General features: G+C 50.9%; 1 protein-coding gene across 1 annotated transcript in view; it reads left to right on the forward strand.

The window, feature by feature from the left end:
* Positions 1 to 25,746, forward strand: part of ADCY10 (adenylate cyclase 10) — a 77,145-nt gene that overhangs the window by 33,144 nt on the left and 18,255 nt on the right. The window contains exons 17-25 of the mRNA XM_067532525.1: positions 1,996 to 2,132; positions 4,864 to 4,989; positions 5,834 to 6,115; positions 14,848 to 15,204; positions 16,661 to 16,741; positions 19,039 to 19,101; positions 19,919 to 19,970; positions 22,535 to 22,766; positions 25,104 to 25,211. Coding sequence (XP_067388626.1) covers positions 1,996 to 2,132; positions 4,864 to 4,989; positions 5,834 to 6,115; positions 14,848 to 15,204; positions 16,661 to 16,741; positions 19,039 to 19,101; positions 19,919 to 19,970; positions 22,535 to 22,766; positions 25,104 to 25,211 — 1,438 coding nt within the window. The remainder of the gene's footprint in view (positions 1 to 1,995; positions 2,133 to 4,863; positions 4,990 to 5,833; positions 6,116 to 14,847; positions 15,205 to 16,660; positions 16,742 to 19,038; positions 19,102 to 19,918; positions 19,971 to 22,534; positions 22,767 to 25,103; positions 25,212 to 25,746) is intronic.

Consider the following 25,746-nt stretch of genomic DNA (forward strand, 5'->3'; position numbering starts at 1 on the left):
GCGGAGTCCCGGGGTATCCCACCGAGCTGTTTGCCCATACAGGCGATTTTGGAGTACCTGCTCCATCTGAAGCTCCAGGGTCTAGCACTGGCCTCCCTGAAGGTGCACCTGGCAGCTATCTCGGTCTTCCACCAGCCAATGGAAGGGTGATCCCTGTTCTCCCACCCCATGTCAGTCAGGTTCCTCAAAGGGGTGGAGAGGCTGTATCCACAGGTCCGTGACCCTGTGCCTCCCTGGGATTTGAACCTGGTCCTTGCCATGTTGACAGGACCCACCTTCGAGCCCATGGCTACATGCCCGCTGATTGTCCCCTCCTGGAAGGTTGTGTTCCTGGTGGCCATTACATCGGCTAGGAGGGTCTCCGAGATAAGAGCATTGACCTCGGAGCCCCCCTACACGGTCTTCTATAAGGATAAGGTCCGCCTGAGACCCCACCCGGCGTTCCTGCCTAAGGTGGTGTCTCAGTTCCACTATAACCAGGATATCTTCCTCCCCGTGTTCTTTCCGAAACCACACGGTTCGGAGGAGGAGCAGAGATGGCATTCGCTGGACTTCAGATGAGGCTTGGCCTTCTACATCGAGCGGACTAGGCCGTTCCGGAAGTCAACGCAGCTGTTCGTGGCAGTGGCCGACCGGATGAAAGGCTCACCTGTCTCCACCCAGTGCATCTCCACCTGGATCAGGGCCTGCTATGAGCGGGCGAAGGTTCCGCTTCCAGGAGCTGTGACAGCGCACTCAACCAGAGTCCAGGCCTCATCCGCGGCCTTCCTGGAGCGAGTGCCCCTGCAGGACATCTGCAGAGCAGCGACCTGATCGTCGGTCCACACCTTCACGTCCCACTACGCCATTGTGCAGCAGGTGAGAGAGGACGCGGGCTTTGGCAGGGCCATGCTGATGAGAGCAGCTCACCGTTGACTCCAGCCACCTCCAAGGTATGGCTATTTAATCACCTATATTGGAATGAATATGAGCAAGAGAGAAAAAAAGGTTACTTACCAGTAACTGTTGTTCTTCGAGATGTTACTCATATATATTCCACACCCACCCTCCGTCCCCACTGTCGGAGTCGGCAGAAAGAAGGGACTGAGAGCCCGCAGGGTCGGCAGTGCCCTGTGTACCGCGGCATGAGCGCGGCACTCCGGGGGGCGCCTGAGCCGACCCTACGGGGCTTGTTAAGGGAAAAAAGTTCCGGGAATCTGTGCACGGGGCGCGCACACACCTATATTGGAATGGATATAAGCAACACATCTCGAAGAACAACAGTTACTGGTAAGTAACCTTGTTTTACAACAGGTAGCCAAAGAAGGAGGGTGTGTGGGGAATGGGAGGGGTGACAGTCAAACAAGTATAGTTTAGCACAATGAACCGTGCTTGTGGCTTGCCATCTGCCTAGCGTCTGTCAGCTGGCGGTGTCTTGTAGGCATAAAGGCAGAGGTGGCTTTGAAGGAGGGAAAGGTGGGGAATAGATGGACTTTGCCAGGGAGCTTTTCCTGGCTACTGATGGGGCTTTATGGGAGAAAGGAGGAAGGTATTTGAGGAAGAGGCTGACTGGCTTGGAACTTTTCAGGTCCGAAGGCAGTGCCAGCTATGTGATGAGTTAGCAGAGAATATTTAGGCTTGGAATGGTTTCAGTTCTAGCAACCTAAGTGCTATTAGTAACATTTAAAAAAGAACACCGGGTCAGATCCTCAGCTGGTGTAAACAGCCATAGCTATGTTAATTTCAGTGCTGATTTACACCTGACTGTCATTTGAACATTGAGATGCTTTCCTAAGAAGCTGACCCCCGGCCCTGCTGTTCATTTACCTCCTGACACGGGCTGTATCTTCAGCAGCAGCCCTGCAACCTACCACCTTGTCCATTTCAAATGCAAGTTACCTTAGATGTTGTTAGGGCACCTGTCACTGTGGTGTCTAAGTAGCTACCATCCCCATCACCCGAGGATCATCGCATTCCCTTATTTTAATGGTCCGTGATACCTTTGCTTCTCTTTAGGTTCCTGATTCAAAGAAGCCATGGGATCCCATTTTACTGCGAGGAGTTGCTGCGGAACCTCCATTTAAACAACATGCTCGTTTTCCATCTGTTGGAGGAGGAGGAAGAAATAGAAGATGAGTGGGAGGGCCTTTTTAGTAAGCTACCGGTCATTAAATGCCGTAGCCCATTGTATCCTGTACGCAGGAGAATGACTCCCCGTCCTATGCAGTTCTTACCCTTTCCATGAACATTTGTCAGCCTGGCTCTGGCTTGATGGAATTCAGGGAAAGGAGGATGTGGGGCAAGGGGGAGAGATGCTGAGGGGAATGGACAGAGGAGCTGCACAGGCTAAGAAAGGAGGAGAGACTGGGGTGGGGGTGAATCAGGAGAGGGTATGTGGTGTGAATTGGGAAAATGGACATCGCAAAATTCCATTTGGGGCAGCTCTTTGCTAGGCAGCAGTCGAATACTGGGTGGCAGGGTTCGTGGCTTCTGCCCCTGGCTCTGGGAGGGGAGTGAGGCTGAGTAGTTAAAGCAGGGGACCGAGTTAGAACTCCTGGATGCTATTTGTAAGTCTCACAAAGATCTTCCTGAAGATGGGTACCCCATTTGACAGACACCAGAGCCAAAAATAGAGATCGGGCCTCTTCTTGCGGAGAGCCAGTGTGGCTATGTGGATGAGATGCGAGTTTTATCTCCTGCTGTACCAGAAGTGACCTTGTGCAGCCTCTTTTGTCCTCAGTTACCTCATCTATAAGAGAGAGGGACTGGCATGGGCCTGCCCCTGGGCTGGGAGGATGAGGCCTTGCTCAGTAATAACAATTATTAACTCTAACTGGGGAACAAGAACTCACAGTTCCCCACTTCCCAGCTCAGTGCGTCCTCTACACCGAGGCATAGTTCGATTGGTGCCAACTGCATCAGGAAGAGACTCCAGCCATAGGGGAAGAATCAGCCAAAGCCGGGACTGCTGCACTGGAAAGGGAGTGGATAAAATGGAGCCTAACTGACTCCCCAGCACCTCACTGGACTTAGAGCTGTGCAGGAGAGGATTCCCTCCCACCCCTCTCTGGGGGGATTAGCACCCAGGTGTTGCCTCCCCCCATGTGGCCTTACGGCAGGACAGAGAAGCTAGCCAGCATCTCCAGCTGTAGCAACAGAAGCAGCCTGGCTTTGAACTTTGTGCAGTTGTGCCTGGACTTTTTCTGCCCTGTGCTGATTGACCGTCTTCATTCCCCCCCAAGCCTCTTGACCTCAGCTTCAATCCACTCCTTCTCTGCCCTGCCCTGCCCCCGTCACTCTTTCCCCCACCCTATATCTGTCTCGACAGTTTATCTTGTGAGCTATTCAGGGCAGGAACTGTCCGCTGCTGTTTGTGCAGTGTATGGTGCAGTGGCGCCCCATCCTTGGCTGGCCCTTAGGGCACTACTGTAATAGGCATGATTAATAAATAATAATAATAATAATAGAAGAGGAGCCATTACTGTTGCTCTATGCAGTTGCTTTGGAGCAATACCAGAGGCTTAGAGGGGCATGGGCACAACAGAGCCTGACCAGAGATTGAGCTTGGAGATCCTATGATTAAAAAAGACAATGGCTAAACATGGGACAAATTCTACTGCATAGGCACAAAAGGTGATTTTTCTTTTGCCCATAACTTAGTCAAATGTAGGTGGATTTTCATTAGGCCAATTATTTGGCCTCAGGACAATTTTCTATGCCTGCTCCAAATCTTTGAGACATTAAAGCTGCTCAAAAAGTGGGTAGAGGAGGTGGTGGAAATAGGCATTTTTTTAACATTGACAAAACTGCTGAACCATTTTAAGTCTAACTTTTCAAAAAATCCAATCTGAGGCAGAGCCCAAGCTATGTGTTGCCCCTCTAACAGCAAATAGTTTCCCATAACAGAACATGCTGCCTGCCACCCAGTGAAATTGACAAGCAAGATATTTAAAACACTAAAGGAAACACTTCTCTACCCAGCACACAGTTAATCTGTGGATTAATTGACACATGATATTATGGAGGCAAATATCTTCCAAAAGATTTACATATTTATAGGAATAGCATCACTTGCAGTTCCACCAGCTAAGATATGCGAAATGTAAGGGATAGATACTTAGATGTGGGTTTATTCAGTACTCAGACAGAGTACATTAGTACATCTGAAAACAAAACCAAACCCAACTCACCTAACCAGTTTTTTTATTATTGTCATTTGATGGACATGCCTGGTTTGATAAATGGGTAGTCAGAATAATACAGTCACCAGAAACAAAAAGTCCTGAGTAATGTTAAATAGAGAGAGCTGATGATTATGTAATGTTTAAAAAAATAAAAGCTATTGTAAATATCAAAACCAAAATGATCATCTTTCCATGGCAATTATTTTGTAAGCCTCTTAAAACTTCCTAAATAAATAAGGGGGAAGAGAAAAATAGCAGCCCTGCTCCTTCAGGTCATAAAACAACCATTTATTTCCTGTGGTTAGGATTGTACTTCCCCCCATATTAGTGCCAAATTTCTGTAAGGGAAGAGGAGTTATGGTTCCCTCCTAAGCCTCTGATGGGAATGGGGTACTGGACTGCATGGGCCATTGGTCTGATTTAGTCTGGGAATCCTAGAAGATCTTTTTGGGCAGGGACCAAACATGAAAGCTTTGGCCCTCAGAAGAGCCGGTCTCGAAATATCATGAATAAGTAGAGATGCAATGGGTACCTGTTTTGCGTTCTGAATTATAGAGTTCACTCCCAAGCCAAAGTGGCTGTGAAGCCTGTTCCCATTAGATCTTGCCAAATGGTGTTTTGATTTGGTTATATTTAAAAATCAAACCAACTAAAGTGTGAATGCTTCCAATTGTTTTTTCTTCTCTTTCTCCCTGTGCAGCCAATGCCATCAAGGTCGTGGCCTCCAAAACCCAGTCGCTCTCCAGTATAGACAATGACTTGTACATTTGCACCATCCGTCAGAATGTTAAGTTGCAAAATATTATGCTGCCCCCTACATTAAAAGGTGAGGGTCTGAGCCTGATGTCTCCAGCCAGTGGTGGCACAATGTTTCTGTTCCTTAAGGTATAGGTGCCGAAACTAGGGTTGCTGTGGGTCCCTAGCTTGAAGTGGTGTCCATTATATACAGGATTTATTGTTTGGGTCTCAGGACCTCCACTTTAAAAATTGTTCCACGCCCCCTTGCAGCAGCAAGAGGGCCTAGGAGCTTGAATGCTGAAGAAAGCCCAGGTCTGAACTCTGGAGCAAAGTGGAGAAGGATGAGTCTGAGCTCTGCAGGACAGGCCAGACCTTCCAGTTAGGAAAGAAGTCTCCTTTACAGACTTCTTCTGGAGTTTGTTGTAAAAGGTTCTCCCCTCCTTTTGCCCCAGTCCAGTTCCTGAATATGCCGGTCTGGTCATGGAGTCATGCCAGGCCTCCAGTCCAGTTGTCAGCACTCGGAGCAGCTGAGTCCTGATGCTGTTCTGGGAAGCTACTTTCTGACTCATGTAAATGACAGGCTACTAAGCATTAATATAAACACAGCCCTTCTAATAAATTCTACAGTCAAATCAAGCCACGGAGCAGGTCTGGTGGATTCTGAATCAACTCATGGTCAGTATAAAAATCCAGGGGGTGAATTCCCCGTGACTGCCCATTATCAATAATTACTGGGGAAGGCAGCTTCCAAAGGAGACAACTGAGGCATTGGCTTCCTGAGGTCAGTTCATCTGTAGGGTAAAGCGGACAGGTTCCAGACAGGATATCCATCCTCCCCTCCCCAGCTAACCGCTGTCAACTTGCTGTCTCAGTTTCCCAGGAGCACCCAGTGGGGACAAGTGATGATTTGCTGGAGGACTTGTTTTTGGCAGGCATTGCACTGGCTGAGTTAGACAACATGAGCCCTTCGGAGCAGATGGTAGTGAAGTGTGCAGCTATCATCGGACTGACTTTCACGACCGAGCTGCTGCTCCACATCCTTCCTGAATGGACTAAGAGGAAGATGAACCAGACACTCGCAGCCCTGGTGGATTCTCACATCTTCAAGTGCTATAATCAAAGAAAGGACTCCCAGAAGGCACAGTCACAAGATATGCCCTCGTCAGAGTTACTTGTTTTCCCCAGGACTGTGAGAGCAATTGGACAAGGGGCAGGTAAGTGGTGCTGGCCAGGGAATGGAGGCATTAGCATGTGCTGAAATCCCACGGCTCCTTGTCTGTATTATTGGCGATCTTTCCAGAGTGCCAAGTGAATCCTTCTTGTTAACATGCAGAAAGTGCAGGGGCTGTCTCTGGTAAGGATGGACTGTACAGATCATTAGAGTTTTGAGTACTTGCTTGCTTCTTAAATGGATCCACTTTGACAGTCAGCCTACACAACAGAATCTCACATCACACTTTGAAATAAACTCCTGAGAGTCTCATATCCATTCCAATATAGGTGTGTGTGTGCCCTGTGCACTGGTTCCCGGAACTTTTTTCCCCTTAGCAAGCCCCGTAGAGCAGGCTTAGGCGCCCCCTGGAGTGCTGCGCTCATGCCACGGTATATGAGGCACCATCGGCCCTGCGGGCCCTCGGTTTCTTCTTTCCACCCGTGACGGTTGCTGGAACGTCTGCCTCTTGCTCTCTAGCAAGTAGCCTCCCCGTTGAACTTTCTCTCGTTGTTGTTAGCATAAGTAGCTGTTAAGCATAGTCGTTAAGTTAAGCATAGTGTTAGTGTTAGTGTTAAGTATAGTAATTAGTTAGATTAAGATAAGACACCCCTCAGGGGCTTAAGGTTGGGCCATGATTGGCACAACTGGATTTAAATCCCGCGGCGCTTGTGGCAAAGCCTTCCCTGTGAGTGACCTTCATGGCCGCTGCCTCCGCTGCCTGGGAGAGCACATAGAAAAGACAAATGCAGGATCTGCAAGGCCTTCAAGCCACATACGCAGAAATAAAGAGACGCGCACTTGAGGGCTATCCTGATGGAGTCTGCGCTCCAGCCAGACTCCTAACCGGCGCATTCCCCTGCGGCACCGAGCATCTCCTCAGTACGGAGCACTCCACCGGCACTGGTGTTGACCCATCGCCAGGCCCTGGTGCCGAAGAGGAAGAAGCTCCAGGACTCCCCTGCACCGCCTGCCCGGCCTGGGGAGAGTCAGGAGATACACCAACCGCGGGCTGTTGAGATTACTCCGGCACCTACATCTCCTCGCAGGGAGCCTCCCCCGACTTCTGGGTGTGGGGGAGCACCCCTGCAAGGGCCGTCAACGCTGGAGGCGTTTGCTGTGGCACGTGCCCTCATGGCCATGCCCATGCGTCCATGCCCCCCTCGGCCGAGGGTGCAGGGACCGGCATCTCGGGGTAAACCCGTGCTGGATGGCCCTAGTGGGTGGTCGAGACAGCAGTCTAAGTTTCCCCACAGATGGTCACAGAGGGTAGAGAGTGTGGGCTCCCCTCATAGCTCCGACTCCGGGTCGTCGAGCTCTTCCGCACTGCGGCACTGAGGGCGGTCCAGAGGTTTGCGCTCGAGGCGACATCAATACAGTTCCGCCTCGCGTGAGGGGCACAGCTCCTGCTCCCGCACCCCAGCACCAAGTCCATCGACACGGCACCGGTCTCAATCCCCGGCACGCAGCCCGGCATGGATCCCAGTGCTGGAGGAGACGGCATGAGGACATGCAGGGCACCAGTCCCAATCCCTGGCCCGCAGCCTGGCGCAGATCCTGCTGCCGGAGGAGATGACACGGACTCAGGCACGGCACCGGTCCTGATCCCCGGACCATAGTCCGGTGCAGCTCCCGGTGCCGAAGGACTCTGCACCGGTAGCGACTTCAGCACTGCACCGCCGTTCACATTCATCGGGGTCGGAATCGGCGCCGAGGAGGCACGGCTGGCACCGCTCCCGGTCCCCAAGGGGGAAGCACCCACGTAAGACGTCAGCACCAAGACGGAGGTCATATTCCAGCTCCTCCAGCTGTTCGCCTCCCCGCCGGCACCGCACATGATGGCACCAGCGCTCCTTGTCTTCATCGACGTCTTCGCGGAGCAGATCATCGACAAAGGCAGGCAGGAGCCACAAGCACCGCTGGTACCGCTCCAGCAGCTTGAGGTTTCATGCCAGCTGCCAGGAAGAGCACAGTCTCACCGATGCCAGCACCGGCATGGCCACAGGGACCGTGGCAGTGGCCATACTGGAGTCCATTTGGGGTGCAGATGGGCCAGGGCACTGTCTCGGTACAATCATCAGTGGCCCAACCGGCACCCCCCCACCAAACCAACCAGACAAGGGCCATTCCTTGGAGGAGGAATCGGACCCTGAGGAGGCTCCCTCCACAGGGCCCCTCCCGCAATCCTCCTCCTCCTCCTCCTCCCCTGATGATGCGGCCGCCAGGGACCATAGGGCGCCCCGCCAGACTTTAAGGCCCACCAGGAGCTCCTCAAGAGGGCGGCCAGTAACCTTAACCTGGAGCTCAAGGAACTCTCTGAGGAGGAGGACCCCCTCTTTGGGGTGGCTGGGTCAGCAAGGCCATCCAAAGTGGCCCTGCCGGTCCATGAGAGAGTCTTGAAGGTGGCCAAGGCTGTCTGGCAAACCCCTTCCTCGGTTGCCCCAACATCCAAGGGCGCCGAGAAAAAGTATTATGTACCCTCGGAGGGATTCGAGTTTCTTTATACCCACCCTGCTCCTGGGACCCTTGTGGTCGATGCGGCCAACCCATGGGACAGGCAGGGCGGCCAGGGCAATATGCCCAAAAATAAGGATAATAAGAAACAGGACCTATTCGGCTGCAAGGTCTATTCAACAGGGGCCCTGCAGCTGAGGATTGCCAACCACCAGGCGCTCCTCGGCTGCTACAACCTAAACCTCTGGACCTCCATGTGGAGGTTCGCAGAGGGGCTGTCCCTGAACCAGGCAGCGGACTTCGTGACGGTCCTAGAAGAGGGCACCGCTGTTGCAGGGGCGGCCCTACAAACTGCCAGCGACGCCGCAGACACCGCCAGCAGAGCCATTGCCTCGGCTATTGCCATGCAGAGGTGTACGTGGCTGCAGTCCTCAAGGTTAACGCAGGAGGTCCAATAGTCTATCCAGGACCTGCCCTTTGATGGGGCAGGTTTATTTTTGGATAAGACTGACGAAAAACTGCATGCCCTGAAGGATTCTAGGGCCACTCTCAAATCTCTGGGGCTATACACACCACAGGCCTTGAGGTGTCAGTCTCGGTCTCAACCCCAGCCGGCCCCTTGGCTACCGCCCCGGCCCGCTCAACCCAGGAGGGGCCGAGATAGATACAGGGGCTTGAACCACCACAACTGATCAGGGTCATCTGTGGACTCCCAACAGGGCCCAGCAAAGGGGCCCAACAACAGCAAAAGACAATTTTGATGGTGCGCCTGAGGGTGGCACCCATGCTGTTCACCTGGATCCGCCCCTGCCATTTTCAGAAAGGCTCAGGCCATACTACACCGAGTGGCAAAAGATCACTTCAGACTGTTGGGTCCTCGGTGTAGTTCTCAAGGGCTACACCCTTCAGCTTACAGCCTTCCCCCGGACTCCTCCCCATCCCGTCCTCTTCAGGGACCCCTCTCACGAGCAACTCCTGCTGCAGGAGATTAATTCCCCCCTCCTCCTGGGGGCTGTGGAAACAGTCCCTCTGCAGGAAATAGGGAGGGGTTTCTACTCAAGGTATTTCCTTATTCCCAAGGCAAAAGGGGGCCTGAGACCCATATTAGATCTCTGCCGTCTGAACAAATTAATCAGACGTCTCAGGTTCCGTATGGTTTCTCTAGCCTCCATCATTCCCGCACTGGATCCAGGGGACTGGTATGCTGCCCTCGACCTAAATGTAACCCCCTTCTATTTCTGGGTTACTTGGGAGCCGGCAACACTCACCTGTGTGCAAGGGCGCTAAGGTTGTTAACAACAAAGGAGATCCTGAGTATCCCAGCGGTGATGTAGGATAGGTGGGAATCCTCTATCCACCCCTCTGCTGCAGTCCCTTTACTTTTAAAGAAATTTAAACTTGGCGGTGCCTCCACCTGGCTGGCCCCTGCACATGCTTAATAGCGGGCCTTGGGAGCTTCCAGGACTAAACCTAGTCTGATGATAATAATAATCTGAGACAGGTCTAATTTAACAATTGCACTTATGCAAACTAAACATCCAATATACTTAAATTAGGGTTAACACAACTTTACTTAACAAATTAAAGAAATATGGCATAACAGACTGAAACTAAACATCACTATTATGTTAAATCCACAGGGCAGCTGAATAAACCAATTAATAAAATTAGTATGAAAACAAATGAAACTTGTCTAAACTTCCATTTACACTGCCACTGTGTACCCCACCTGCAGAGTGTACACTCCCCAAGAGTTCAGAGCCCTAACCCCTTGCTTGCGTGGGCGCGCTTGACGATCTGAAGAAGACAGCACTCTGTGGGTTCGGTGTTCCAGTTCAGCTCAGTTGTCCCACTGGAGGTTTGGAGCTGGCCCAACCAAATGTCTGCAGTCCTGGCCCTGCTTGAAAGGATTCTCCCTCTGCCTCTTCTTAGGCCCAGTGAAAGTCTCTGTGCAGTGCCCCTTTCCTTACACGCCCTGCCCCAAACAACAGGGGGTGTGGCACTCACACTACCTCCACTGCAGGTCCACCTCAGGCAGCTCTAGGCTCAGTCCCTGCCCTGGCTTAGGCAATGCCACCAACCTCCAAAGCTCCCTGCTCGAGCAGGCTCTCTGCAGCAGCTTTGGGACCCTAGCAGCAGTCAGCAGGCAGCAGCAGCTTTGGGACTTCAGCAGCAGGCAGTAGCCAGCAGCAGGCAGCCAGCAGCTTCCAGCCTCAGCTGCATTCCACCCTAGCACCAAAATGGAGTCCCCCACATGCCATTCCCTGTCTCTCTGGAAGGGGAAGAGTCTCTCCCCTCTCCCCAAGGCATCATGGGAGTTGTAGTCTCCCAGGCTCTTTCCAACTGTAAACTCCCAATAAGTTCCAAGGCCCCTGAAGTACAGGGTGCCTACATAAAGAATGCATATTTTCACATTTCCATCCTTCCCAGACACAGACGCTTCCTCCGATTTATAGTAGCTGGCTGCCACTGCCAGTTTTCGGCCCTACCCTTTGGCCTCTCATCTGCCCGCAGGATTTTCATGAAGTGTATGGCAGTGGTGGTGGCCCACCTCCACCGCAGAGGGGTCCAGATCTTTCCCTACCTGGATGATTGGCTGATCTGGGGCAGGTCCAGAGTCCACGTGAGGAACAGCCTGGCTCTCACCTGCACAACATACACCAGACTGGGGCTGCTCATCAACAAGCAGAAGTCCACTCTCACCCCAGTGCAGCGCATAGACTTTATCGGGGCCACCCTGGATGCCACCCAGGCCAGAGCCTTTCTGCAACAGCCTCGCTTCGAGACGATGGCTGCCATTATCGACTATCTCCACAGGTCCCCCACGACGACAGCCAGGCACTGCCTGCAGCTGTTGGGACATATGGCGGCCTGTACATACGTGGTGAGGCTGGCTCGCCTCAAACTCAGGCCTCTCCAGGCGTGGCTAGCCTCAGTATACGCTCCAGCCAGGCCTCCTTGAACAGGGTGGTCATGGTTCCCTGATCTCTCTGAACTGGTGGAGGACTCCCAGGGAAGTTCTAAGGGGGGTCCCATTCCGAGACTTGGCCCCATCGGTCACCCTCATCATGGACGCTTCGGATGTGGGGCTCTGGTTGGCAGACAAAAGGAGTCTCCACATCAATGTCTGGGAGCTCAGAGCATTCCGCCTGGCCTGCAAGGTGTTCCTCAGATTCCTGTGGGGCAGGATGGTGCAGATCCTCATGGACAACAAGGCGGCCATGTTCTACATGAACAGGCAGGGGGGAGCGCACTCCTCGGCCCTTTGCCAGGAGGCCATTCAACTCTGGGACTTTGCAGTGAGGCACGACTTTCACATATCTGCCTCTCACCTCCCTGGGGTCAGGAACAACGAGGCGGATCACCTCAGCAGATCGTTTCTACCCCGACACGACTGGTCGCTACACCCGGAGGTGATAAGTTTTATCTTCCGCAAGTGGGGTGTTCCCCAACTGGACCTGTTCGCATCGTCCTGGAACAGGAAGTGCCTGAGGTTCTGTTCGCTCGGGGTCACAAGCCGGGCTCTATCTCTGACGCATTCCTTATAGAATGGACGGGGACCCTGATGTATGCGTTTCCCCCCATTCCGCTGCTGCCCAAAGCACTCGAAGATCAAGAGGGACAAAGCGTCATATTGATCACCCCAGCTTGGCCAAGACAGCACTGGTTCAGCATGTTGCTGGACCTTTCCATAGCCACGCCGCTGCCGCTCCCGAGGCATTACAACCTGCTCTCCCAGGACAAGAGTCTCCTGCTGCACCCGGACCTGGACTCCCTCCGCCTGATGGCATGGAGGCTCTCTGGCTGACGGAGGGAGAGAGAGCCTGCTCAGCGCAGGTCCAACAGGTTCTGCTGGGCAGCAGAAAATCTTCCACTCAGGTGGTCTACTGGACCAAGTGGAAGTGGTTTCCCTGTTGGGCAGAGTCCCAGGGTATCCCACCGAGCTGCTCGCCCATACAGGCGATTTTGGAGTACCTGCTCCATCTGAAGCTCCAGGGTCTAGAGCCTCCCTAAAGGTGTACCTGGCAGCCATCTCGGCCTTCCACCAGCCGATGGAAGAGAGGTCATTATTCTCACACCCCATGTCAGTCAGGTTCCTTAAAGGGGTGGAGAGGCTATACCCGCAGGTCCGTGACCCGGTGCCTCCCTGGGACTTGAACCTGGTCCTTGCCACACTGACGGGACCCTCCTTCAAGCCCATGGCTACATGCCCACTGCTCGTTCTGTCATGGAAGATAGCCTTCCTGGTGGCCATTACATCAGCTAGGAGGGTCTCTGAGATAAGAGCTTTAACCTCGGAGCCCACCTACATCGTCTTTTATAAGGACACATTACGGTTGAGATCCCACCCGGCCTTCCTGCCTCAGGGGGTGTCCCAGTTCCACTATAACCAGGATATCTTCCTCCCCGTGTTCTTTCCTAAACCACACGGTTTGGAGGAGGAGCGGAGATGGCACTCGCTGGACATGAGACAAGCCCTGGCCTTCTACATCGAGCAGACGTGGCTGTTCCAGAAGTCGACGCAGCTGTTCGTGGCTGTGGTGGACTGGATGAAGGGCTCACCTGTCTCCACCCAACGCATCTCCACCTGCATCACCGCCTGCATCAGGACCTGCTACGAGAAGGTGAAGGTGCCACTTCCAGGAGCTGTTTCAGCGTGCTCAACCAGAGCCCAGGACTTGGCGGCGGCCTTTCTGGAAAGAGTCCTCTGCAGGACATCTGCAAGGCAGCGACCTGGTCGTCAGTCCTCACCTTCACGTCCCATTACGCCATCGTGCAGCAGGCGAGAGAGGGCGTGGGCTTCGGAAGGGCCATGCTGATGAGAGCAGCTCACCGATGACTTCTACCCACCTCCAAGGTATGGCTATTTAATCACCTATGTTGGAATGGATATGAGCAATCACTGTTGTTCTTCGAGATGTGTTGCTTATATCCATTCCACACCTACCCTCCGTCCCCACTGTCGGAGTCGGCAGAAAGAAGGGACTGAGGGCCCCCAGGGCTGGCGGCGCCTCATATACCGTGGCATGAGCATAGCACTCCAGGGGGTGCCTAAGCTAGCCCTACGGGGCTTGCTAAGGGGAAAAAATGTTCTGGGAACCAGTGCATGGGGCGTGTAATCACCTATATTGGAATGGATATGAGCAACACATCTTGAAAAACAACAGTTACTGGTAAGTAACCCTGTTTTTCAGGGTAACTATCAATGCTTTTTTTCTTTAAAGAAAAAAAAGGAAAATTCTGTACAAAAACTCAGCTGTTGCAGCATTAGGAATGCTATTGTAAATGTATTCATGTCACTCCTCCAGTACCTAGAGTGAGACAGCTGCATCCAGGGGATAGGGAACTGGCCTGACACGCAGGAAACCTAAGCTCTCCTCCTGGCTCTGCCACTGACCTGCTGTGTGACCTTGGGCAAATCACTTCACCTCTCTGTGTTTCAGCTTCCCGTCCCTCACTTTGTCTGACTTGTATTTAGAGTATAAGCTCATCAGGGCAGAGACTGTATTTTATGCATTTATATGGTGCCTAGGATAATGGAACCTGGATCTCAGTTGAGATCTTTGTGAGTTATTTTAATACAAACAACAATCATAACCATGATGTGGCAGCATATATATTAAAGTGCTAAATTTAACACTAATTATAGTCATTCAAAAAATCCTACCACACTTTGATGACAAATAGAGATGAAATGGGTTGGCATGAACTAATACGTCTTACTTGAATTTTTAATTTTGTTCTGTTCTGGTACATCACATACCTAAGATTCCACTAAACTCTCCCTCTGTTGTTTAAGGGCTTGTTTACACACAAGACTGGGATGGAAATCACCACACAGGGTTTGAGTCGCACTTTTATTATTTCGGTGCAAGTCTGGCACCAGCAATAACAAGAGGTGTGAGTTAAAGTGGCTGTGGTTATTCTGGTGCCTGCTGGTGTATGGCCAAGCAGCGATAACCCACACCCATCCACTCAGGGTGGCACTCTGGCCTTCTCGTTGGTGGCTGGGCCAAATCTAGAGGTTGAGGAGCCTGCTATATCTGTGCCTCGGGGCTGCAATTTTTAGCTTGTGCAGTAACGACTCATACTTTAAGATCCGCTGGTTCTGGGTTTGATCCCCACTGCCAGCGAGTGCCCCCACCCTGCCTGTGGCAGTGGTACACCTTCAGTGCGGACACTTCCATCAGTGAGCAGCTGCAGCAGAGACAGAGAGTCTGGAGTGCAACAACTCTGGCCTTGCGGGTAAGAGCTGATGAAGAAATCCACGTTATCTTTCAGATATCCGCTCTTCCGTCTATAACCGAATCCAGCAGGAACAGCTGGTGATGCAGTGCGGTGCCATGGCATTCTGCACCCCGCTGCTGCAGGAAGCAGCTTACGAAGTCTGGCTAAAGAGCCAGAAGAAAGCCTTACATCGCAAGTGCGTGAGCTATCTAGAAGGGCAGGCTCACAAATGCAAACGCTGCGGTGAAGGGGACTTCATTTCATTTCACCGCTACATAGTGGAGATGATGCTGGAGGGCATTGAGTCTCAGGAAACAGTTTCTGAGCAGCACAAGGAATACCCGCTCAGTGAAGCAGCCTCAATGATCATTAATACAACTCTGAAAAAGCTTGAGGCACCCTCATTTGAAGGTACACAGAAGCTCTTGTTTACGCCACGCTCCTCAGATTGGGCTCTCCTAGGGACTGTGCTACTGGGAGGGGGCAGAATCTTAAAGAGAGGACTTTGCTCACTGCTGCAGAGACTAGGGCCATGCAGGCAATGCACTGACTGCACAGTTCTCAACGCATCTCTGCGTCCCAATGCTGCACGGAAGTGTATTGAGCCTCAGCATACTCTGAGGCATGGGGCCTCATGAATATCACCAGGTGTACTTGTGGGCATGGACTCTGGGCATCTTCTGTTCTCAGATGACTGGATGCACCAGATACCTTTGCTGAGTCCCACTCTCCCTTCTCCTTTACCTCCAGTAGCCCTGTTTGCTCCAAGTCCCTCCCACCATAGGGAAAATCTGGAGGAGCATCCTGGCCTCTTTTCCATGCCATCCCAATCCCCTTATTTGTCCCTGTATCCACACTTTCTGCCCCCTGAACCCCCACATGTGCTGTAACCTTTCCATGCCCCCTCACATTTCTGCTCAGCTTTCAGCTCCAGTGTTGGGAGCTGATGGGTAGGGAAATATGCAGGGCTGTGGTGAAGGCAGGACCAGAGTGGGGCTGTGGAAGAGTAGTGTGAAGCAGGCAGAGTTGAGGGGTGGGACTGTGTGCAGGGAAGGAGGCTATGATAGCAGGACTGGAGGTATAAGAAGGGGGGACCTGGACTGGCCCAAATTCTGCCTTCAGCTACACCTATACACAGGACCTAGGGTTTGCTGGGGAGCTCAGCCCTCGCCCCAGAACTGTGCTGCATAATCTGACCTCTCCTTTTGGAACAGATACGTTTGTAGGCCTTATGATGATGGAGAAAATGTAAAGTGATGCTGTGTCACCTGCCTGAGTCTGCAGAGAGCCTGAAACAATGGCTTTGAGGGAAAGAAGCTAGCTGAAATAATAGCTGTGAGAGGTGTGACCTGTCCCATTCATCTCAATCAGAGCCCTGTGGACTCTGTTTCAACAGCTGTAAAGTTTGCCAAGATGCCAAGAAATTCACCCTGTTGGTGGAACTTAGGAGTTCTGCTGCAGGATTTGAGCCACTGCAAGCTCTTTGAGGCAGGGGCCTTCTCTTTGTTCTGTGTTTGTACAGCCCCCTAGCACAGGAGAGCCCTGGTCTGTGACTGGGTCTCCTGGGCACTACAGTAATACAAATAATCACTAATAATTGTGCCACAGAGCACAGGAGGCTCTGGCTGTGTAGCCTCCATGGCAGTCAGAGGAGTTGTGTGGGTCTAGCTGAGGACAGATCTTATCCTTTAGAGTTTGTCTTTTAAATTATAAGTGCTTTTGGACAGGGACCCTCTTTGTATTCAGTGTCTGTACAGCACCTAGCACAACGGCACACTGGCTTCCACTGGCCACTGCCATGCAGACAGCAACAAGGAGTTGTTCTACACCTGTGTATTAAAAGCTGTTTCTCTTTCCTATTTGGCAGCTATAGAGCCACAAGCTGTGACAGTTGAGGCTTCCCTCGCCAGCACATGCGCCCCCAAAAGTGGCCAGAGGACAAATGAAGGTAAAACGTCCTGTCACATACAGAAATGCCAGTAAGCGGGAGGGAGCGAAGCGAGACAACCAGGCTAGAAGCCAGCCAGTTGCAGAAGAGAAAGAGGGACGAAGAGGGAAGTGGCTGACGAGGGAGAGAGATTGAGTGAAATAATATGGGTGCAGGTAGACGCGAGAGAGCCCAAAAAGGAAACGAAAGAGGCAGGGAAAGGATTGGGATGGAGAGTGGAGAAGGATACAAGAGGAGTGTAGTAGCGCATTCTCTCCTAGTGGGCATCCTGTGTGTCTGGTAGCCTTGTTGTATCGGTTCCTTGTCTCTGGCCTCACCTGCTGGTCTCTCCCCCGACCCTCCAATGGCCTTTCCCAGGCTTCCTCTTCTCCTGACTCCCCTTCTGGGTGTACTGTGGTGCGGCCCTCTTGCCAAGGCACGTGGAAGTTTAAACCCCTTTTGGAGTAACATGAACAAATCCAAATGAAAGTCGAACCAGATCTTCAAACTAATTCCTCTTCTGCACTTTCCCTCCGGCTCCACTGTCATTTCCTTGCTGCCCCTCCCTCCAGGCTTCTCCTACCGGGACCTAACCTGACTCCGTAGAATTCTTACTCTGTTTCCTGTCTGTTAAACCCACTGTCTTGCCCTGGCTTTGTCAGAAACCTGTCCCTTCAACTGAGCTCTGCCTCCTCTGGCCAGGAGCCAATTAGTTAATCCTACCCACAAGTGCGGAGCATGTCTAGTTGGGGTATTTTCCCTTGCCTTGCAGGTGATGGGGGGTAAGCTCCATCAGAGAGAGCAAATGATTATGGCCCAGATCCTCAAAGATATCTAACTCCCATTGATTTCAATCACTTGATGGATCACGTGATGATGACCTGTTCCATTCATTCCCTCTGAAGCACCTGGCATTGGCCACTGTCGGAAGACAGGATATTGGGCTAGATGGGCCATTGGTCTGACCAAATCTGATCGATTTCATGTTCTTACATACCTTTGAGGATCTGGGCCTATTACCCTGAGTCAATACTGAACCAATGCCCTACTATGGTGATAGGAACTGCTGCCCAGCTGGAGACTTCCATTTTTTAGATGAAATGTAAACTTGAGCTCTGTAAGATCCTACAGCAAATGTTACAAGAAGAAGGATACAAGCCCAGGTGTTCGGGTTATTCCTTACTTCCTGCTTCAGTTCTGGCAGTCTGAATGTTGAAACATTGGCTCTTGTAAATAACACTGCTGTTCACAGTATAAGTAGGAAAATATGTGCAATTTGTAACATACCTATACAAAATAATTAAAGAGAAAAGTAAACCTACTTCAGTGGAGTTAGACCAAAGTGAATTTGACTTAGTATGTTAACACATGAGGATGTACAGCTTTGTACAGGCTCTGCAAAAGAACTGGTCACTTAGTTCTTAATAAAAAGAGGAGCTAGGTGGATTAGAGGTGCCATGTGTGGTGGTGCTTTATATAATACTTTCAACATTGTCTCAGTGATGATTCTGGGGGTTTGCTTAACCCCCTTTATTTTATAATACACATAGTTCATTCTCAGTCACAGCAAGCAATTACACAGCAAACAGTTAGCCATTCATCACACCGGGTCTGAGACTGTAACAGTTAATCCATACTCACAAACATTAATGGAATATGCTGGCCAAAACACTGAACTGGAAATGTGAGTGATCAGTTCACAGTATAATAGAAATTTCCTACAGTATTTATACAGTGCCTGTCAGTGACATCGTGCTTTACAGGGATCACTCACTCACCAATGAAATGCAGCCTTCTCTGGGGTGGAGTACTGCAACTACTCTGTGTCAACATTACCCAACAGGGTTTTTTTAAGGAGTAGAAAGGAAGAATAACTATTTCAAATGACACTCCAAAGGGAGTTTATGGAGCAGAATGTACATTTCCACAAAGAAATTAGGCCAGGAAAAGGTACAGTAGCCACTTTCATAGAGGCAGCCGTCTCTTTCTCAGCTGACCTGTGCTGCTAAACTGCAGGCAGGGTTGCAATGAAAGCTGAGCACATTCGCTTTCCAATAAGCAAAGGGAGGTGATGACTGTAAGGCGGCTTTTCAGAGGGACTTTATTCTTTGATTTTTTTTCATGTTGAACAGGTGCAACCTTGGATAGGATCTCTGTGTCCAGACAACCATCTTCTGGAGTTTTCCTGACCTCCAGTGCCGGTAAAGATTCTTCTCTTTGTAGGCAGCATGTACCAGAACCATTTGTCTTGAACAAAGGATGTGTATGGCAGGCACCCTTAATGAGATATGCATTTTCCCTTGTTCTCTGAATTTCAGTCATCACTGCTTCTACTTTCTCCAAGAAGTTAGAGCTGTTACTTCCACAAGACATGGAGAAAGGTAAACTCAAGCTTCTCTTCCTGGAATGTAACAGACCAGCCATTGGTTCTTTTTAGACTCAGTCAATGCAGCAGGGAGAAATTAAAGATAAAATCCATGCTTGACTGTAACAGCTTTAAACCCAAACAACACTGTGCTTCTCTAGCTCCAGCCACAGCTTTGTTAGTTATAGGACTTCCACTGATTCCCATGGGCATTGCATCTTTGTAATGGAGAGCAGAATTTGACCCCTCATTAGCTTTTATTAGCCTTAAAAATTCAGAATTAAAAAATACTGTTTAAAAGAAAGCAACAAAAAATAGGTGGCTAGAGAGCACTGAATTTCTCCCACTTCCCTGACTAACTAAAATGCTGCTCTGAAAAGAACCTTTAACGGTTTGATGAAGTCAATTATGGGCTAACAAGTTTGGGCAAAAAATCCCACTTAGGGTTAGATCATATACTGGTGTAAATGAGTGTAGCTGTGTTGACATAAGTAGAACTATACTGATTTACACCAGCTAAGGATCTGGCCCATAAAGAGCATTTTTGGGAGTAGTGGGTGTTTCTCCTCCTTAAGCCATTGGCATTTTGAGGATTTCTGAGCGGGTGGGATTCTTCCCATTAACTGTGTCATTTTGGAGTTCCCTGGCCTGGTATGTCACACATTAATTCTGCAGTGAAGACATTCCCTATGTTATGGCAACACTGTGAATAACTCCTCAGCAGCGCCTTTGAATTTCATCTCATTATCTTAGTGCTAGAGAATGGTAAAAAATGGCTCTTATTCCAGGACATATGATGATGCACTGAACCCAGTGGTTAATTTCCTTTCCAGAGACAGCAAAGACACTAAAAAAGCACAGGATGTTACCAGAGGAAAACCTTAAGTATGGGAACAAGATCTTCATTCACCAGACCACTTTACAAAGAAATAGATTTCTAGGGGCTCCAGAGGTTGTGAGTGGGATATATGGGCTTGGCTGCTGTCTGGGGAAAGATGTTACCTGTTGGAGGGTAAGATACATATGGAGACTGGGAGTTTGGAGGGTGTGTGGGACTCAGCTGTGTCACCATGATAGTCACCTTAGAATGGAACAAACCTTTGGGTATTACTGTCAGAGCCTCATGTATTCCATGGCATAATGGGACCAAAGCAACAGCTTGTATGTTCTACAGGAATATTAATTTACTCTCTTGTCTCTGGGAAATGCTTTTCATTCCCACTCACTACTCCCCCACCCCATGACTCATAGATGAAAATTCTTGCAGTAGAATTTGATTATTTTCAACAATCCAAGAATGGGTTTTTCATTACATACGCTGCATGGCCAGGCTCCATGCCCCAAACCTCAGCTCCTGTGCCAATCTGGCCCAGAGCCCTCTTCCTCCATGGACACCAAGGAAGTGGAGAGCTGGGAGATGGCTTCAGTGGTTCATTTTCCTAGACTTCAGCTGTTGTACTGTTCTCCAGCCTGCTTAGCTTGGCAGCCTGCATTGTTCCATGGAGTTGGCTCTTTCCCTACTCCCAGAGCAGGAAGCATGCATGGAAATCCAATGATCTCTCTGTTGTGGGGAAATCTGCAGGGCAAGAGGTAGCTGCAGGCAGGTCCTGGCAGGTCAGGAAGATAAAACAGTGAGTGCCTGACTGTAGCAAACCAGTGAATTCTGTGGCAGAAATGGCGGTTTCTGTGGCATCCTGGGAAAATGCCAACTTGCTCAGCCATGGAAGAGCAGAGTCAATGGAGCCCTGGTTGAGATGGATGCAGCAGAACACACTCTCAGAATGATTGTTTCAGGCTCTCTGCAGACTCAGGCAGGCATCTTGCCAGCCATTTACACTCAGTTCACATTTTCAAGGTTTTTGCCTTGATCATAAGGGATAGAAAACATACTTTTTAAAAAATGAAAGCTTAGATTCTGGAGCATTCTTCTGCAGCAGAGGGAGGATTCCTTGGCAAATCCAAATACATGGGGTACTGACTACTGTAATACAATAATAAATTGGCTTGAAGTGCTTTAAAGTTTCTGCCCTCAAAGCGGGGCCTTAGTTGAAACTTTCCCCTGAGGGCTGGGACTTGGTATCAGGGCTGCGTGCAGCAGCGCAGCGCCAGCATCCATCCAAGCCCCACCTCACAGACTACTGTAAAAGGGATGGGGGTGACACTAGAGTTTCAACTCCCGTGGTCAGCACCAGCTCAGTGGCACTGAGCACCGGCTCTTCCAAGGAGGGATCGTTATCACCAGAGCACTGAATGCAGGGAGTGTCAGTGGTCCTCTGAGGCATTGAGGAGCACAGCTGCTTGGAGGACTCACCAGAGGCAGGTCTATTTGACACTTACCTTAAAAAAAAAAAAAGAAGCGACCAGTCTTCTGCTTGTGACACTGGGAGAAGTCTATGCTAAGAGGTGCTTTCTGCACCCTATATAAACAGGCAGGCTTCTATATGTTTATCTACAGGTACCTCTGGTGCCAAAGGTCCTGATCCTGCTCAAGAAAGACAGATACTCATGAAAGCTCTATACTGTCAAGGCCAGCTATGTTTCACAGTCCTGCTGCAGACGAGCTAAAAATATGAGATACAGCTTAAGCAAGCTTTTAGGTCCCATTTCTTTTCTATCCAAGGGAAGATGGTAAGGCCTGCTTACCAAGATCTCTTGTAGAACCCGTGTTCAGTGAGGCACATTTTAGCCAACTTTTGTGCTCTGCTTTCTCCCTGGTCTGTTAAGGGATAGGAAGAATTCAAAGCTGAAATGGTTTTCACTTGTTCTGTTTAGGAGGTGTCATGTGCTGGTACTCTCAGAGGCGCTAAGTGAGGCAGAAAAAGGGCTGCTTGCCTCCTGGCCACAAGCACAGAGGCCCAGGGCTGGTGTCTCAGGCATGTGCTGAGGGCCTCAGCTTCATGAATCCTGCAATAACGTCTGCATCTCAGCTTTCTTTTTTAAGAAGTTCGTGTCCAGCCCTTGCAAAAAAGAACTTGAAAAAACAGAAGGGAGAGTAACTGATGCAGGGATGCCTGCCTGGGTTTGCAGGAGGCAGCAGCCACTGTAGCTAGGGAGAAAGCTGCCTGAGCCCACATCACAGCAAACAGCATGGCCCAGGGAGAAGGGAGGCTCTGCCATGCTTGTTGGTGGTGGTGGGGCATTGCCACATGTCCACCCTCTAGTGGCCTCGAGTCCCCATGTGGGGGTTTGCCAAGAATCCCAGATTGCCTTAATCTTGCTCTGCATAAAAGAATACCATAGTCTTCCTCCAGAACAGTGCCACAGAAGGCACAAGAGTGGTAAGGGATTAGGGACAGAGACCGTCCTATGGGGCAAAAGAACAACATAAAAACAACACTAGGTAATTAGAACAATGAATTCTACAACACCCCCTGCACGTGTACGCACAAGACAAGCCTTGTGACGTGGGAATCCTTCTGCCCCTTCTCTGCCATCTTGTCTCTGGCCAGAGCTGAAGAGATAGAGAAGGAGTTTCTGGAGAGACTAGACGAGATCATTCAGCATTCTGACAGGGGCCGGGAGAAGATCAGGCGCTTGGGCTCATGCGAATGTGAAGAGATTGTGGAGTCTGTGTTTGTGCCCCTTGCCCGGCACTGCATGGCGTTGGGAGAATACGCCAGAGCCTTGTATTACTTGTTGGAGTGTGCAGCTGCTTACTTACATCTGTCAAACAACTACATGGTGAGCTACTTTGTTCCCTCAGTCCCAACTCCCATGTGTGTTCATGTCCTCTCCTTTGGTCTCCCTCTTACTTGTCTCCATTTTAGCAGGATAGCCGGATTTCACCTAGGAACACACAGTCTTTAGTACTTTCAGAATGGTGGCATTAGGCCCTATCTTTTCCTACTCTCTCTGTCCTGTTTTGCTAGAGACCCTGAGCTGCGGAGCAGGATTTTAATGTCACAGACATAGCACATGGGAAATTACAAGCTTGCATACGGTTTAATATTATTATCCCTTTTGACCCAAGCAGTTAGCTAAAATTTGGGATCCTGTGGGTTGTTTCTGTTAGAAGGAGAAACTGAGCCAGCATGTCATTGATGTAATCCTCTGTATTTACAAGGAATGCACATAAAGTTCTGTTTCCCTGAACACCGTAGGAATCTAACAGCAGGAGACAGTTAATTGCTCACAGATCCAAGCTAAGCTTCTTTCCAGGCAGTCCTCTGCCCAAACACATGCTCTCTCACCTTTTTCTCAGAGTCATGCTACAAGTCCCTCTTGGGCTGTCCTTGGCTTTCTTCTGCTTTCTCGGTGTCTTTCTGTGGTGTTTCTCACACCCACACCCACACACGCCCCTGCAGTTCAGTCCATCTCCAACCCTATGTTTATCATCAGACTCCCAGGAAACCCCTTGGGCCACATAGCTCAACTCCTGCTCCAGCTTTGCATGTGGCCTGTGTTTCGGGGGGAGGCTCCTATTGTTCTGGTTGTCTGTTCCATAAAGGAGCTGAGTTGCATAGGGCTGGCCTACACTACAGAGCGTTGTTGACAAAAGCCAGCTTTTGTTGACAAACCAGTGGAGGTGTACAGACTGAAACGCTCCTCCCACCGATGTAACTCTCCTGCTATGCCAACATCATAAAACCACCTCAGGTGTAGGGCCAGGGGGGAGGGGGATGATATGAAGCTGGGCAGCTGGACCCTCCTTGCTGGGGGTGAGAAGCCTCAGGCGGCTTTCATGGGCAGGGAACAGGGAGTGGGGGGGGGGGGGGAAAGGGTGGCAGTCTGCTGGGAGCCTGGAAGCTTGTGGGGCAGCCGGGCTTCTGGCAGGGAGCTGCCAGCAGAACTGAGAGACTGGTCTCAGCTCCCCACACTGTCCCTCCTGGGTTGGGAGAAGCGCTTCTGGGGAGGATGCACCCTCGACCCAAGGAGGGCAGTGTGGACATCAGCCACCACAGTAATTAATGCAGTGGCTGTAAGTCGACTAAACATAGGTTGATTTATCTTTGTAGAGTAGACAAGGCCTTAGACATTTATCCAGAGTGAAGGACAGCTGTCCCACCCACCAGCCTCAAGGCGATTTCACTCACCCCCCAGGATAGTCAGACTGAGGTGGTTTGTGCATCTATATAGTGGACGGAGGGTAGTGAGGAATGCTCACAGCCACAGTGGTTTAATGTACTAACTGCAATTCCCTCGAGGCTGGGGGTGGGGGGAGGTTGAGGAGATCATTAGGGACGTGATTTGGGGCAACCCATTGTAGTCTTTGGTGACATTTCGACATCATATGAATGAGCAATCTCTGCTCTGGAGAGCTCATGGCAGACACAGGGTACTCCGAGTCAGGACTGGTGCATGTTACCAAGCTGTGGAAGGGACCCACAACAGGAACAGCCAGGAGGAGGTGGTATGTATGTCAGGAGTGAAGTATATGGGCAGGGCTGTGTGTGTGTGTGTGTGCGTGGGGAGGAGGGGGGTTGAAGGGTGACTGGGACTCAGTGCTATCAGCCCCTCACTACTACATTTCCTCCATAAATCCAACCAAAGGAGCCCCTGGGCTTTATGTCCCAGGTCTACATGCAGTTCCAGCAGCTCCTGGGTTACTCCAAGGGGAAAGAAAGCAACGTTGCTCTCCTCAATATGGTGAAAAGAGCTCCCTTTGGTTTGCAGCTTGATTCTCCACAGTCTGAGCACAGCTCGAGAGGGGAGGAGACGGGGTCCCCAGTTCAGTGCCGCACTGCCCTGGCACGAGACGGCTGCACAAGGGCAGCCCACACTTAGGCTTCCCCCAGTGGAATCTGGCGTAATGCTTTGCCATGAACCCATTCTGCTCACACCTTGCCCTCAGCAACCCGCCTCCTTCTGTTGGCACAGGGTGTGGGAGGCAGGGGCAGGAGACACACAGCTGCCTGCACTGAGCGGAGTCCACTGCACAAAGGGGATTCTCCACTGGCCATCTCCAGCTGCTTGCAGCAGATGGGAGAATTCAGCCCTCTCTCTCCAGTGGGCGGTGGGGTTGGAGATATGTGCGGCACAGGGGGTCACGCACCCTCTCTGTGCTTTGCTTTCTTTAAGGCCTTTTGCAATCTGAATACAGCGGAGAATCTGATCAAGTCGGTGGACCTTAAAGCAACTGTAATAAACCAGTTTGAGGAAGCCACCTTCTACTGCCTCAAGGGTGAGGTAAAGAGACAGCTAGACGTGGAGAAATCTCTTTATGTATCTGGTCGGGGCTGTTCATGGAGGATGATTTCCTGGAATCTCTAACCAGGGCCAAGGGGAGGCGCAGAGACAGGAGGGCACCAGAGGGCTATGGTGGCAGAGAGCAGGGTGACCTGAGAGCCTCAGAAAGGGGGAGGGACCCAGAGGGTTACAGATAGAGTCTCACTGGTGTGGGGACACAGAGGGGGCAGTGACGTGAGGGATCCAGAAGGGCAGATCTCTTCCCATACTACTATACTGAGCATCCCTCATATTCAAGTGCCCCTTCCCAGTCCCAGGGAAGGTGGGTTATTGGGGGGAGGGCAAAATGCAAACGCTCCAGTGCCCTGGAGGTAGCCCAGGTGGGTGGTGATGGTGGAAGGTTCACTCCCAAAATATCCCCAACCTCCTGCACTGACACCACCTTTTGGGATGAGCAAGAAAATGGGGAGCCCCTGAGAGATGGGGAACTGGGGGGTCAGAGTGTGGCATGGGGGAGAAGGACCTCGAAGACCTG

This window comes from Emydura macquarii, unplaced genomic scaffold, assembly GCF_026122565.2.
Source record: "Emydura macquarii macquarii isolate MOO-44397 ecotype Brisbane River unplaced genomic scaffold, CSIRO-AGI_Emac_v2 contig_3287, whole genome shotgun sequence".
Lineage (NCBI taxonomy): Eukaryota > Metazoa > Chordata > Testudines > Chelidae > Emydura > Emydura macquarii.